The following is a 16,978-nucleotide window of genomic DNA, read 5'->3' on the forward strand; positions in this document are numbered from 1 at the left end:
CTAAATTGTTCAAATCATGACCCCCGGGGGTAGGGTGGGGCCACAATAGGAAATACAAGTTTTACATTGAAATATATAGGAAAAATCTTTAAAAATCTTCTTCTCAAGAACCACTGGGCCAGAAAAACTGAAACTTATGTGGAAGCATCCTGGGGTAGTGTAGATTCTAAATTGTTCAAATCATGACCCCCAGGGGATAGGGCGGGGCCACAATAGGGGGAATCCCAAGTTTTACATTGAAATATGTAGGAAAAATCTTTGAAAATCTTCTCAAGAACCACTGGACCAGAAAAACTGAAACTTATGTGGAAGCATCCTGGGGTAGTGTAGATTCTAAATTGTTCAAATCATGGCTCCTGGGGGGAGGGTGGGGCCACAATAGGTATTACAAGGGGGGAGTCTGGTAATGAACAGCATGGCCAAAGTTATCAGGTGAGCGATGTGGCCCATGGGCCTCTTGTTTTTTTTACCTTGACCTCATGTTTCTTAAAGTAGTGTTTAGCTCAGCTTTAAAGAAACCATTTAAGATAGTGTAATCAAACTTCATATGCTGATACATAATGAAGTAAGCTATTCAACTGCATCAACATTATTTGACCTTGACCTTTCCTTTCACCTTGACCTCACTTTTCTTACATTTGTGTTATGCTAGTTTTAAAGAAACCATGATATTTTTATCAAATGTCATATGCTAATACATACTGATGTAAGGTTTTCAACTGCATCAACATTTTTTGACCTTGACCTTTCCTTTGACCTTGACGTTATTTTTGTTAAATTAGTGTTTAGCTCAGTTTTAAATAAACCATTCAAGATATTTTTTCAAACTCGATATGCTGCTATGTATTAGTAAGAGCTATTCAACTGCATTAAAAACATTTGATCTTGAACTTTCCTGTGACCTTGACCTCACTTAAATAGTTCTTGTTGACTAGCCCAAATTTCAAAATTAATTTGATATCGTATAATATAATTAAAACTAATTTGTTATTGTATAATATATATTTTTTAATTTTAATTTTTATGTCTTTACAACAAACTGCAGAGTGCCATGTCTTACTAAGATGACAATTTATAGTCTAAAGAATAAAGATAATTTGTTTCGATGTTTTATTAGGCTGTAGCATTGTTAATCAATCATAAAATATACAATAAGCAAAGCTGCAGATGGGCATTTGTTAAGCTCTAACAGAACTAATTGAGAAATTTATGATGTATTATTTGTTATAATTAATACCCACACCACAGGAGATGTATTTACATCAAACATAATAAGGAATGGAAAAATCATTGAAATCTTTGTTTCAAGGTTGACTTAATTTTCTTGCACTCTAATCTGTTTCAATGTTTGACGAGGTAATTACTGTAAACCAACTTTTATTCACGACGACTTTATTTCACGATTTACCGGGGGTAAACTAGTTCGCGACGATTAATTTTCGCGATCAAGCCTTTTTTTGATCTGTCTTTAATAGAAAAAGAGACTTTAAGGACCAGTTGGCAGCGAGAAATATTCGCGATGACGAGGCTCTCATGAACCTCACAAAAATTTCTCGCACGCGAATAAATGTTGGTTTATAGTATGCTGTGGCAGGGCCCTTTATTGTAGATTGAGCAATCCTTATAAACTCCTTATCAATCTAGTGTCCTATGACTTAGTCTCCTCAAGGACATTTATGTCTCTAATGTCAATAACTTTTCAAACAAGAGAGAAACAGAAAACACACCAAAGTACTTACAATAAGTACATTTACTAGTTCTCACTTTAGTACTGTTATTCATGATCCATTAAAACATATAACTCTTAAAATCATACATAGTGAAGGTAGTACATGGACATGTACTTTATGACTTTATTCTTTTCTTCCCTTTTTTTTTTTTGATTCTTTGGTCAAAAAGTAGCACTATTAAATGCCCGTTATTTAGTTGTCTGTCTGTATAAATAACATTTCAAATAACAAACCTTCAAAAAATTTTGTTCAAATTAAATGAAATCTCTTCCATAGGTAGACTTTCACAGATTTTGTCTGGTTTGGATTTAAATCCTGATAATCTTGTTGACTTCATAAAAACAATATTTATCAGTGTGTAACTGTCTTTATTTTTTTTATGAGTGGTTTAATGTATTGTCTGTATGATACATGGTTTGTTATGCCTCTCCATGAATATGGCCATGGCATATATTATTTGTCCTATCCGTCTTCTGTCCCTCAGTCCTTCCATCTGTCCTTCCATCACACTTTGTGTTTAGCTTAGTTTCATAGAAACTATTCAAGATATTTTTATCAAACTGCATATGCTAATACATACTGATGTGAGCTATTCAAATGCAACAACATTTCCTGACCTCGACCTTTCCTTTGACCTTGACTTACTTTTCTAAAATTTGTGTTTAGCTAAGTTAAAAGAAACTGTTCAAGATATTTTTATCAAACCTTATATCCTATACATACTGATGAGAACTAATCAACTGCATCAACATTTTTTAACCTTGACCTTTCCTTTGACCTTGACTTCACTTTGCTTAAAATTGTGTTTAGCCAAGTTTCAAAGAAACTGTTCATGATATTATTATCAAACAACTTCTTATGCTGATACATATTGATGAAAGCTATTCAACTGCATCAACATCTTTAAATTTGATTTTGACCTTTTCTTTGACCTTGACCTAACTTTCTTTAATTAGTGATTATCTCAGTTTCAAAGAAATTTAAGATATTTTAATCAAATCTTACATGCTTATACATCTGAGATGTTCATCTACATTAACATTTTTTTACATTGGCCTTTCCTTTGACCTTGACCTCAGTTATCTTAAAATGGTATTTAGCTAAGTTTCAAAGAAACTTTTCAAGATATTGTAATCAAACGTAATATGCTGGTACATATTGGTGAAAGCTATTCAACTGCAACAACATTTTTGACCTTGACCTTTTTTTTTACCTTGAAAAATTTGTGTTTAGCGAAGTTTTACAGAAACAAATCAAGATATTTTTTATCAAACTTCATATGCTGATACGTATTGAGGAGAGCTATTCAGCTTCAACCTTTCTTTCGACCCTATCTCACTTTCCTCAAATTTGTTTTTGTTTTTTCTTTTTGCTCTAAGAAACTGTTCAAGATAAATGAAACGCATTGAAGTGGTAAAATTTTCTGTTTGCGTGGAAGGTTTTGAGCTTTCTTTTGAACGTTGATTGTCACAGACTGACACACCCATTTCTTCAGAAAGAAAAATGGTGGTCAAATGGCATATTCAAATACCTGTAGAACATGCAGGTATTCCAGAAATACAATAGCCAATCGAATTGATAGTCTACATAAACACCGAGTAAACCTGGTTCGACCGATACATGTACATGTATTGTGATAACTTCAATAAACATGATAAGTTCATAATTATGCACATGTTTTACAGAAGCGGGGAGTCTCTAACTCTTTCTCTCCTAACTTCAAAAAATTTCCATATCAGCAAAACCCATGTTGCTAGTCACAGAGTGGGATGTCTTAAAACATTGCGACAAATATTGCTTTCTCATTTCTAAAGAAATGGGCGTGTCATTCTGTAACAATTGACATTCTATAAGAAAGACCCAAACGTTCCATTCAAACGAAAAATTTTACCACTTCAGTGCACTTCATTGTATTTTTTATGTAAACTTATGCACTGATACATTATTTGGTGAGAATTCGTCAACTTTGTCCATTTTTTTTACATTGACCTTCTCAATGAACTTTGAATTTACTATATATTGTGTATTAAACTTAGTTTTAAAGAAACTGTTCAAGGTATTTTTATCAAACTTCATACACTTATACAAATTTTCATGTCACATTACTAAAGAACCCTGGGTGGGGGCATTCATGTCCTATGGACACAATTCTAGTGGATGATCTGTTAGTTTGATAGTGTGTTCATGTTCATTACAGAGCTGGTGGACTGTGATAAAGTGGATGAGGGTTGTAATGGTGGATTACCAAGCCAGGCCTACAAAGAAATCATCAGATTAGGTCAGTAGTAAAGGAATGGTTTACATTTTGTTGAAAGTTATATTTAAGAATTTATACATAGATTTGATAGAGATATTTTTGACTGAATGTTTACTTTGTAATGGAGCAGTATTCATACATGCTTCTGATCACAAGTTGTTTGATGAAGCTGAAGAATTATGAAGGACATGTTGATTGGTGGTATAAAACTGTCAGCCATTTAAATGTGAAAATTGTAATTACCTAGTTATAACCACAACCTGACCTGACAGGGGGTGCTTCTTTATTGATCATTTTAGAAAAGTTCATCAAATTACATTGAGGTTTTTATGTTGAGTAATAAAGTATCCAATTTGGGGAGTTTTAATTGCTGAATCCCTGATTCATAATTAAATCTAAAGTTAAACGTTGCCATTCAGGTTGATAGTGACAATATTAGACACAAATGTTGCTAAAGACCAGAAAACACAGTGAACAAAGGACAATAGGTCAATGTCAAAGAGAGCAGTTACCATAGTAAAAATTAATAGGATAGATCTAGCTTGAATTTACATATACTGTATACCGGGTTATTTTCGTCCTTTCACATTTGCAAACAATTTTGCACCGTTTTAAATTCGCCCAGGCACAGTTCTGTTTAACAAATTATGCTGTGTTCTTTGAAATCACCCCGTTTTAAATTCGCCCAACTGAGAGTAGGGCGAAAGGGGCGAAAATAAAACAGGGGCGAAAATTTCCCTGTATATAGTATTAAGCCAGAAACATAGACTGAAATGTGTATGGTCACAGCCTCTCAGTTCTCTTTATCTTTCTGTTGGGTCTAGTCTTAATAAGTGGTAGGAATTTTGCTTATGACCAGAAGTGAATTTGAATCTGACAAGGACATTTGGAACTTGGAAGGACTGGCAGTTAAGATCTAATACAGGCAATAACTGTGTGGCTTAGGAGTACATGTATAAATCTTTTAGTGTACCGTATACTGGACACAGCTCCTGATTTGCCAGAGGTTATGTTGAGAGTAAGAATGACATAATTTAGGCAAGGTTGGAGGGTTTAAAGTACCTAAAGGTTTTAAATGCTGGTAAGCTTTTAATGTTATGATCAGTTCAATGTATTTCTTTTCAGGAGGACTGGAGAGTGAGACGGACTATCGCTATAAAGCACACGATGAAAAGTGTACATTTAATAAATCAATGGTTCGAGTGAAAATCAACAGCTCAGTCTCCATCTCCAGCAATGAGACAGGTGTGTAAATCACTGCTGCTGTCAAATTGGTCTTCATCCATCATCAACCGTTAACAATTGAATATTTTTAACTTTTTCTTGAATACTACTTGGCCAACTGTCTTCAAATTTGATATGAAGCATGTTAGGTGTAAGATGAACATAAATTTGATCATTATAATCATTGTACCCTGGAACACCAGGGGTTTAAAAACTGCTAAAAATAGCCAAATTTTCAAAAATCCTCTTCTCTACACCTGAATATCTTGAGATAAACTGAATGCATGGTGAGAAAGAGCAAGGGGCCTTCTACCCAAAATATGTTTTTCATGACCCCCAGGGCAGGGGTTTAACCTCAAAGGCATTGTCAAAATGGTCATCTAGTGAATTCTTTTGATAAAGAGACTTCATTTTGCCTTTCACATTATTTAGTTTCAAATTTTTTACATTAATTTTGTATAATTTTATAGAGATGGCAGCATGGTTGGTGAAGAATGGACCCATCTCTATCGGAATTAATGCCTTTGCAATGCAGGTACAATATGGGGCTTCATGTCTGACAGTTAACAATACATTAAGTGTAGTGGCTCTCACAAGTATGGTCGCCCGCGTGGCGCAGTGGTTAGAGTGTCTGCTCTAGAGTCGCGAAGTAAGGAGTTGATCCTTATGTCGCGGGTTCGAATCCCACTGTGGGACGTGGAGACCGGTCCTTCGGATGAGACCATATAAACCGAGGTCCCGTGTGGGTGCTGGCACGAAAAAGATCCTTCACTGCTCAATGGCCATAAGTGCTGAGTATAGGACAAAATTTGCAGCTTTCCACCGGCAAGTGGTGGCGTCTCCATATGAGTGAAAAATTCTCAAGAGGGACGTTAAACAAAATACAATCTCAAAAGTATGTTTTATTAGAGATTTAATATATATATCAGATAAACAGAAAGGCGTTTGTCAGGTTAAGTAATTAATAAAAAAAATGTGTGTATTATTGGTCATTTGAAACATTACAGGGATGACAGTTCAATGGATAACTACCATATGTGATTATCTCTGAAAAATTTAAGTCTGAGATAGTATTATAGAAGCTATTGTATACCCTCTTTGTGTCTTTTGAAACAATTAAGCAACAATACAATTCAAATGGTAATAAAGCAATCTAAGAGTTATATTCTGTAGGGAATGTTGAAAATTGGTTTTTCCAATATGAATGATTTTATCAGAATTTCCACATCTGTTGTATATTGAAGAAACATCAAGATCTTATCAGTACATGTTGTTCTATTATTAAGTAGAACAGGTGATTCCATATTAAGAAATAGAGATAATAGAGGTCATAATCTAACACGAGTAACACGACCAAATATGACATACCATTTACTACTCAAACCTGTATTGCTTACATTGGCAAATTAAATATTTTTGGAGATTGTACTTGATGTTAATTGAAGAACTTGAAAAATCCTCAATGTGGAAATTCTCATGAAAACTTTCTGATTAAAAACAAAACAATAATCAACCTGCCATATATGATTTAAATAAAGATAGGTTTTAAAAAGTACTTTAAAATTATTTAACAAATGATAGATGCATGTAAATAGAATTGAATCAAGGCTTAATATTAATAATTCATAACTTTTATTCATGATTTTTTAACTTGAAATCCATGTGCAACTAGAAATTTGTGAAATTTAACATTCTACAAACACAATTAAATTGTTTGTGGCAGAGAGGATATTGTCGGAGGACCAGTTGCTAGCCAGTATTTGTCCAGGTGTTTGTTGTGAAGAGAAAGTTTAATCATGTCAAAGCTAGATAAGTGACTACATGACTGTAATTAAAAGTTAATCATGTCAAGGCTATACAAGTGACTACAGGACTGTAATCAAAGTTTAATCATGTCAAGGCTAGACAAGTGACTACAGGACTGTAATCAGTGTTTAATCATGTCAAGGCTATACAAGTGACTACAGGACTGTAATCAAAATTTAATCACGTCAAGGCTAGATTAGTGACTACATGACTGTAATCAATGTTTAATCATGTCAAGGCTAGATAACCCTAACCCTACATGACTGTAATCAAAGTTTAATCACATCAAGGCTAGATAAGTGACTACAGGACTGTAATCAAAGTTAAATCATGTCAAGGCTAGATTAGTGACTACAGGGCTGTAATCAGGATGTAGAGGGAAGAAAATGCTCTGTATTATTCCAGTTTTAGATAAAAGTCTCAAAAGAAGTCCTACAAAAATTATGTTTGAGTTATTAAATAGAGTCCCTGCCATACCATCTAGAAATCTAGATTTGAATGGGTTCAAATTTTAGTGTGCACATATTTTAGCTCATGACATAAATGTACACATGTTTATGCCATGAAATTGGCTCAAGGGCAAAGGTCACTGGGTCATGAAGTTATGAAATTTTGTCTGGGTATAACTCCAGATGGATGATTAGAATATTTCATTCAAACTTAAGTATGCTTTTGATGATAATGTATAGGTATGGCATGACATTGATTCAAGGTGATCTTGTTAAGGTCATATCTTGGTCAGGGGGGTAATTGGAGAGGGGAGACATCTGATTTTGTCAATGTCTTGAGTTTTGACATCTTTTTTGCAGTTTTACATGGGAGGAATATCACATCCCTGGAAATTTTTTTGTAATCCAACAAAACTAGACCATGGAGTGTTAATTGTTGGTTATGGTGTTGGTAAGTATAAAGTACAGTATCCTGTAATTTTTCTTGAGGGTACGTTCATGTCCCAAATTCAAGAAATTGAAACATCAATCACTCTGTATACAGTTTTATACACTTTCCACCGTTCTTATATACATTGTTACTTCTTATCTAAAAATTCATATGATGTGACTATAATACACATATAATCACGCTTGTGTCAAAATAATATGAAATGTCAATGATAAATTGGAAAGAATATATTTTAACTTAAAAATTCAAGTTTATTAATAATTAAAGATGACATTAATTTTCAGTAAATTATCTTGTTTTTGCATTAATATATATTATGTTAATATTGTGCAAACATATTTACTAAATGCACGAACATGTTATAGAAATGTGCACCTGTTTTGATTTGAGACACAGTGCAATGCAATATGTGTATCTTTGCATAAATTCATCTGATCTATTTGCTTGTACATGTATTTCAGAGGGAAATAAGCCATATTGGATTGTGAAGAACAGCTGGGGCCCTGACTGGGGAGAAAAGGTGTGTATGGAAAACTTCACCATCTTATGGAAATTTTTTATTTTACCCCTTCTCAGACTAGGGAAGTTTTCCGATTATTTTTGGTTTATGACTGTCAAATGAAGATTCTGTATACTCTGATAGAGTCAAACTCTATGTCTTAAACAAAGTTGAAAAGATAGGGGTGTCATGAGTGTTTTCAGATGTATTTGATAACAGATTTTATTTTGTTTTAGCTTTACTCAAGTGCATTCCTTATGTGTAAAGTTTCTTTACCTTCAAGAACTTTAATGTACTTTCTTATTTATCATAGGTGAGGTAAATTTTTTATATGTAGTCTTCATTTGGGAACTGGATACTTGCTTAGAAAGTTTCATACTGCAAAAAGTACTATACCTTCAGACCATGTATCATTATATACCCAGAACCATATTTCTCTGAAATGGCTAAATCAGTTTGTTTAGTTGCATTTATGGATTAAGGGTAAAATTTCCTAGTCCCAGCAGCCCCCCCCCCCTTTTCAATAGTCTGAAGAAGGATGGGTCAAAATAATCAAAATTCTTAAAATCTTAAACTTTCTTTACTCCTGGACATCTGGTAGGCAAAGTGTTTGCCAAACATAAAAAGCACTTATTCTTCACCAAAATTGGGAAATTCATGTCCTTGGATCAATGGTTCAGTCCTTAGGGTGAGGCTAAGTTGGTCATGTATTTAAAAAAATCTTTGAAAATCCTCTTCTTTATTTCATTGGTCCAGGTCCCATGGAAGGTCAAAGTTGATCATACATGTATATTGAAAAAACAATTCACATTTGAAAAGATTGTTTACATTGACACTTTGCAGGCAAATTGTTGCATGATGATAATGGGCAGCAAGGCAATCTACCAAAATTTGAATTTCATATTCCTTGAAATTAGGGTGCAGACCCAAGGGGGAAATACATCACACCTCTGAAAATCTCTCTGCACTCTTGGATATCAATCATGCAAACTGTTTGCAGTTGATGCTATGACAACCCAGGTTTGAATCTTGGTCATGGCACCAATATAATAAGAAGTTAATCTTCTAATGTAGTTGTGAAATTAATGTCCCAATTGTCAAGCATTTAGACTGCATTGTAGGGATATATTGAAAATTTACCATACAGTGTGCCTTTGTAAATGTTATTTATTCCTAGACATTAAGCAAGGGAATGCATGATGGCAGTGAGCTATGGCCTTTGTAGTTCACCTGAGCCAAAGGCTCAAGTGAGCTTTTCTGATCAAAATTTGTCTGTTGTTGGGGGCGGGGCTAAGACCTAAGGATAAGGCTCAGTTGAATATGTATTGAAACTGTATTACAATGTATAACCTTAAACCTTAGCATTCCGTGCCTTACAATAATGAACAGAGAGTCCTCACAAGACTTTAAAATTTATGTCACACAAGTCAGGAGTTTAAATCCCAGGTCAAGTATAGCCTTATAAAGTCATAAGATGTACAGGGTGACTAACCAGACTTGTGTGTTTCTCCTTTTATACCTTAAAGCAGAACAGAAGGGGAAGAACTCTTTTTTCTCATTCCACTGGTTTTTTTTTTCTTTGCAGGGTTATTATTTAGTTTATCGTGGAGCAGGGGTTTGCGGTCTGAATACCATGTGCACCTCAGCTGTCGTCAACTAAGAATCAAACAACAAAAGTGATATACACATTTAGCCTATCATCTTTTTCTAGTCTACATTATGAATTGTTTATGTTGCATAATATTTGATAGATTTATTGTTAATGCTGTGCCTCAAATACTTCATGCTTCAATGAAATAAATATCGAACCATAAACTAGAGAAAAACATCTCACAAATTTGACCAACTCTTTTGCCTGCCAATAGAAAACTTTATTGCTTAAAATACGGTATTGCAAAAAAGATTTGTTTTAGTGTTATTTAAAAAAAAATATATACAAATAGTCTTTATGTTGTTGAAAAATATTTTTTTTAAAACTGCTAGCTAGTTATAGCAATACATGTGCATTATACAAAAATACCCATGTTAAATGGAGATCATACTTGTTAATATTTTTTCATATTGTAATTATTGTAATACTTTCAAAATATTCAGTCTGTGATATTTTGTACACACCTTTGCTAAAGATGAGAGTATACTGTTCAGTGGTTTAAATGAAAAGAAAGAAAACATTTGTTCACACTACATTTTCCTTTTGTTTATTAAAAAAAATTGTTGAAAAAATGTGAAGTCAGGTGCTGCATTTTACACCTGATGCGAATTTTTCACAAGGGATATTGAGATTGTTAATGTTGGTATAGCCTATATGTACATATTCACCAGTGATATGTGTTTTGTACTGTATATACTCGCCTACAAGTAGGATTTTGGGGAGGTAAATTTTGGGCCTAAACTCTATGTCTAACTTATAAGCAAGTCCTAGAGACATAAGTATTTTTTAAAATAATTTCAGTATTATCATTGACAAATGTGGGAACATGCTTGAAAAGTAGATCTAAGGTTACAATAAGTATTACGTACAAGTCCTTACTGATTCTAATGATCTTAATTTTGATTGAATTGTTAGGTCACCTGAGTAAACTCAGGTGACCTATTGCTATCTGTTTTCATCCGTCGGCGTGCGTCGTCCGTCGTGCGTTAACATTTGAACATTTTAAGCTTCTTCTCTGGAACCACTAAACCAATTTCAACCAAATTTGGCACATAGCATCTATATGTGAAGGGGAGTAAAAATTGTGAAATTCATGACCCCTACCCCCCTGGGGCCTGAGGGGTGGGGCTAAAACCATCAGAATTAATGCAGTGTTTAAAAATCTTCTTCTTTACTCCTGGGCATCAAGCAGGCAAACTGTTGGCATGAATGTAATAAGCATTGAGCCCTCTACCTAAATTGTGAAATTTATGGCCCCAGGGTCAGGGGTTCTGGTGCTAGGGTGGGGCTCTGTTGAATATATAGTGATAATGCATTATTCTTAAAAAATCTTCTCCTCTGCTCTTGGGTATTTAGGAAACAAACAATATGCATAGTTATGATGAGGAAAGGTGTCTCTTCTAAAATTGTGAATTTCATGGCCCCTGGGTCAGGGGTTCTGGTGTTAGGGCGGGTATCTAATGATTATATAGTGAAAATGCATTAATTATTCAAAAATCTTCTCCTCTGCTCCTGGGTATTAAGCCGATGAACTAAGTACATAGTTATGATGAGAAAGAGTGCTTCTTCCAAAATTGTGAATTTCATGGCCCAAGGGTCAGGGGTTCTGGTGTTAGGGTGGGGCTCTGTTGAATATATAGTGATAATGCATTATTTCTTTAAAAAGCTTCTTCTGTGCTCTTGGATATTATGAAAACAAAATAAATACATAGTTATGATGATGAAAGGTGCCTCTTCCAAAATTATGAATTTCATGGCCCCAGGGTCATGGGTTCTGGTGTTAGGGCAGCGTTCTGTTGAATATACATGTATAGTGAAAATGCATTATTTCTTTTAAAAAACTTCTCTGATCCAGGGCAAACAAACTGAAGGCATAGTTATGATGAATAAGGGTGCCTATTCCTATATTGTGAATTTCATGGCCCCCTGGTCAGGGGTTCTGGTTTTAGGGCGGGGCTCTAATGATTACATAGTAAAAATGCAATACTTCTTCGACAATCTTCTCATTTTCTCCTGGGTAATAAACCGATGAACTAAGAGTATAGTTATGATATGTAAGGGTGCCTGTTCCAAAATTGTGAAATTCATGGCCCCTAGGTCAGGGGTTCTGGTGTTAGGGTGGGGCTCTGTTGAATATATAGTGATAATGCATTATTTCTTTAAAAATCTTTTTCTTTGATCCTGGGTATTTAACAAACAAACTGATGCATAGTTATGATGAGAAAAGGTGCCTCTTCCAAAATTATGAATTTCAGGGGTTCTGGTGTTAGGGTGGGGCTCAAATGATTACATAGTAAAAATGCAATAATTCTTTGAAAATCTTCTTCTTTCCTCCTGGGTATTAAGCCGATGAACTAAGAGTATTAAGCTGCTGAACTAAGAGTATTGTTATGATATGTAAGGATGCCTCTTCCAAAATTGTGAATTTTATGGCCCCTGCATCAATGTTCTGGTGTTAGGGCAGGGCTCTAATGATTACATAGTGATAATGCATTAATTCTTTGATAATCCTCTGCTCTCTTTCTGGGTATTAAGTAAGCTTACTAAATGTAAAATTATGATGAGCAAGTGTGCCTCTTTCGAAATTGTGAATTTCATGGCCTCTGGTTTAAAACATGAATCCATTGTGGCGAAGTTGTTGCATGATACTCAGGTGACCTATAAGGCCCGTGGGCCTCTTGTTAATTAATTATCAAACACTGGTAAATACACTAGAATATTAATCTGAAATTGGGACAAATCTTGGCTAAAAACCGTACCAACTTATAAGCTGGTCAGTGGCAATTCCTCTAAGATTACATGAAAAATACAATGAACTTACAGGCAAGTGTATACGGTAAATTATTTTCTGCTTTGTTAACTATATCATTATGTGTATTATTTGTTTGTACATTATAATCATGTTTTTGAACTTTTATATATGGTACAAAATTTCTTGTTTAAATGGAAAATTAATCATTGTTTAAATTGTTCAAATCTTAAAATTGACTGTTACTGGTATATACAAAATAGCTGTGTTTCATATGCAGTTATATTAACATATTTCCTTCATACCAAGTTACTGAATATTTGGCAATGAGCATTAGTTTGTATTAAGAAATAGCTATTCCCAGTACTTAACAGTTTTTATTTTATGTTAATGTACAAATCCTTATTCATCATTAGGAATTTGATAAATATTATGTGCCACATTTAATTCTTACAATTTTTTTCATTGTTGTTTTAAGGGATATTTTTATGAACAAATTTATGTGAAATTTTCATGTATGTTGATTCATAATAAATATAATATTCACCTTTCACATAAATAATGATGATTTTGTTATTACATGTATGTATAGGGCCTGCAAGGCGAGGACAATCCCCCACTCTGAGTCAATATTTTTCTCAGTTTTCAAAGTTCATTGAAAAGTTATATTTTTTCTAAAATTATGTTTTCAGTAATGGCGTTTTCAACATATATGATTCATTTATTTTTTGGAATGATTTACTGGTTTATAATTTCTTTTTAAGGTTGCCAGTTAAGCATATTTAGTAGAAAATGGGTTTATTGGAGCCATAAAAAATTATTTTTGAATATGAATGGTTCAGGTCTCCATTGTACATTAACATTTAATGACAGAAAAGTATATATTAAATATATTTTATGTTTCAAAAAAATGGAGTCTGTACCCATTCTATGTGAAAATTGAACATTTCTGAAAAAAATTTGCACTTCAACAAACTTGTTTATTTAATTGCACTGACACACACAAATGACAAGAAGACTTAATGATTAACATGTTCAGTCTTACGCCTAACCGTGAGCTTTGCACAGAGTTCAAATCATGTGTGAACCTTTTTTTTTCTTTTCATATACCTTAAAAACATTTAACTTTTGTAAAAAAAAAAAAAAAAATTATCAGTAAGTTATTCAATAAAACAAATGAAGCAAATGTGTAGAAGATTATATAGACGATACAATTTTTGAAAAATGTAACTTTTCAGGAACTTTTAGAATTGAGAAATGTCTTTTTTTTAAAACGGGGGATTGTCCTCGCCTTGTATGCCTCCATTCTTTTCTTCTCCCAAGATGCCAATAGGAAAATTATACACTGTCCATTAAGAATAAATCATGAAATCATCAAGACAAATTATCTAACTTGGGAATACTATGATTTCATTAACGTTTGCAACGTTAACACGTGCAAAATTTGATTTAACATTTGATGTGGTATCACCACAATGCCTACTGATTGAAACAATGTTTAAAAAATGCAAAAAATATGTGTTTATGATGTTATATCCATAACAAGGCCCAAGGGCCTTAATGGTCACCTGAGTATAACACTGTGAAGGATCCATAAAAGTATGAAATAAAACAAAATAAACTGATAGATGAAGCCCAAAAGCAAGAGAATCAACAAAACAATAATTCTTGTACTCGGTAACAAATCTTAAAGATTTGAAGTTAATATTTTCTCAAATGTTTTGTAAAATATTGTGACTTATTTGTTACCTATAGCATTTCACAAGGAAATATGAAAGTGTGTCTAGAAACTTCTTTTATCTGGAAATTATTAAAACTTCGAATTGGGGACGCTTTTGATCGACACATCCTTGCACTTTTACAAAGTAACCTTTATCCTTAATACTTAAGAAAAGTAGAAATTTTGGTGTGTATTAATGGAAAATATTAAAACTATAATCCAGAAAATTCAGAGTAGAAATGTGAGAAAGCAAAACCAACTTACCGGTATTGTCAGTCAATGCTCAGTGAAGTGTGCAGAGTTTAACAAATTGAACACACCCCGTGAAACGTAAACATTAACAATAACGGAGCTCGTGCCCTGTTTACAAAAACATATGTTTGTAAAAAAGAATGTCATTGTTATTGACTTCTAAGAATATTTATATAAGTTCAATTCATTTAACTGGTTTTATATTTTGAATAAGCATAGAAGTTTAAAATGTCAACAAAGCAACTGTGTCCAGGCCTCTTTAAAGTAGATCTATTACTTGTCCCCATTTGTCACTTTCAAAATGCATACAAAACAAAGCAAACATGTTTGAGCACTATTAATAAGCCTATCTGATTCTCTTTCACAATGGCCTCCCATGGTCTTTGAAAAACATTTAATGTAAAAAAAGTTATTATTGTTTAATTTTTATTAGTCCCCTACCGGTGAAACCGGAGGGGACTATAGGTTTCCTCTGAGTCTGTCCGTCCGTCCGTCAGTCTGTCCCTCTGTCTGTCTGTCCCACTTGGTTTTCCGCACTTTTTTCCTAAACGCTTGCAGATATTGAGCTGATTTTTGGTATGCGAGTGTATCTTGATGAGTTACAGACCAAGTTTGCATTTCGTTCCGCTTCATTGATTTTTGACAGAATTACGACCTTTTCAATTTTTAAGGGTTTTCCGCGATTTTTTTCTAAACGCTTGGAGATATGGAGCTGATGTTTGGTATGTGACTTTACCTTGATTACTTATAGATCAAGTTTGCTTTTCATTCCGCTTCAATGATTTTTGACAGAATTATGGCATTTTCAACTTTTGACAGGAACCAGATTACACGTGCCAGTAGGGGACTAGTATTGCTAATGCAATACTCCCAGAATGCTTGTTTATCTGTTATTTACAAGTCTACATGACTATTAAAAACTATGCAAGTACCTTTTGTATTATATATTATAAGTCACCCAAGTACAATACAACAATTTAGAGGATCCATAAGCTGATAAATGAAGCTTTATTGCTCAAAAGCAAGAAAAATTTTATGATTAGGATCAACAAAATAATTGGTCTAGTATCTATCTGTCCCCCATTTATCACTATTACCATGCAGACTATTAAAAAATATCTATTTTTTAATCCTATATATTACCTCTCACATTGGCCTCTCTTGACCTTTGAAGAAAATTTAAAAAATTATTTTTGTCTCATTTTTATTCATCTATTATTTACAAATTTACCTGATCATTAAAAACTGTGAAATTACTTTTGTATTATACAATAAATAAAACTAATAAATGAAGCTTTATTGCCCAAAAGCAAGAAAAATTGACCCTGGGTTCACAATTTTCACATGCAAGTTAAGGCTAGGTATAGGCGTTTCTATGCAAATGAGCTAATAAAAATGCCCAAGAGGTATATTTATTATTCAGAAAAACTTTAGATTTATTTTCTTACACATACTTTGTACCCACGATATGTTATAGCCAGTACACATTATGACGTCATTGTTCCTACCTACTGGAGTTAATAAAACACATCAACAAAACAACTTTGGCGCAAGGGATTACCCTATTTATTTTTACATAAAAATTGTACAATACTAAGAAGAATATTCTATAGATTAATAAAACTGCTGCACAAATCCTAAGCATTTTCTCATTTGATCGGAATTCGAGGAAACTTATACTGGACTGTACATTTTTACCCTGTTTCAACTCAAAACTTTGCAAACAGTAATTAAACAACTGAGCTGTTGATATTTGTGCAGCAACACCAGCAATCCATGGAATATTTTGTCTCTAAATATACCTTGTTTCATTTAAATTGAGCATGCCCTTGTGCCAAAGCTTTTTGTTGATTTCCTGTACAATCTTGTGTAGTAAAGAACAATGAAGTCATAATGTGTACTGGGTTATCATCTCGAGGGTACCAAGTACATGTATATATTAGACAATGTTTTAACTTCCTCTGTAAAACAGGTATAGTCCTTAGGCATTTTAATTCGTTTATTTGCACAGAAATGCCTATACCTAGCCTCAACTCATTTGTGTTGAATAGGTACCTTTGATCATCATAAACAGGCACCTAGTTTACCTGCTGTAACATACAGGGATAAAAAAGTATTTTTAAAGAATTTATGCATTTTCAACATATGATCCTTAGCACTCCAACCTAACCCCAGAACCCCTGGGGCCAT

General features: G+C 33.5%; 1 protein-coding gene across 1 annotated transcript in view; it reads left to right on the forward strand.

The window, feature by feature from the left end:
• The window catches only part of LOC133181878 (uncharacterized), a 26,380-nt gene extending 13,002 nt beyond the window's left edge, over nucleotides 1-13,378 (forward strand). The window contains exons 10-15 of the mRNA XM_061316519.1: nucleotides 3,928-4,008; nucleotides 5,113-5,232; nucleotides 5,682-5,746; nucleotides 7,827-7,917; nucleotides 8,379-8,437; nucleotides 10,002-13,378. Of these exons, the coding sequence (XP_061172503.1) occupies nucleotides 3,928-4,008; nucleotides 5,113-5,232; nucleotides 5,682-5,746; nucleotides 7,827-7,917; nucleotides 8,379-8,437; nucleotides 10,002-10,076 (491 nt within the window). The 3' untranslated portion in view covers nucleotides 10,077-13,378. The remainder of the gene's footprint in view (nucleotides 1-3,927; nucleotides 4,009-5,112; nucleotides 5,233-5,681; nucleotides 5,747-7,826; nucleotides 7,918-8,378; nucleotides 8,438-10,001) is intronic.
• Nucleotides 13,379-16,978: the final 3,600 nt, after the last annotated feature.

Source organism: Saccostrea echinata, unplaced genomic scaffold, assembly GCF_033153115.1.
Source record: "Saccostrea echinata isolate AGI-Se365-2 ecotype Australia unplaced genomic scaffold, CSIRO_AGI_Sech_v1 ptg000009l, whole genome shotgun sequence".
NCBI lineage: Eukaryota > Metazoa > Mollusca > Bivalvia > Ostreida > Ostreidae > Saccostrea > Saccostrea echinata.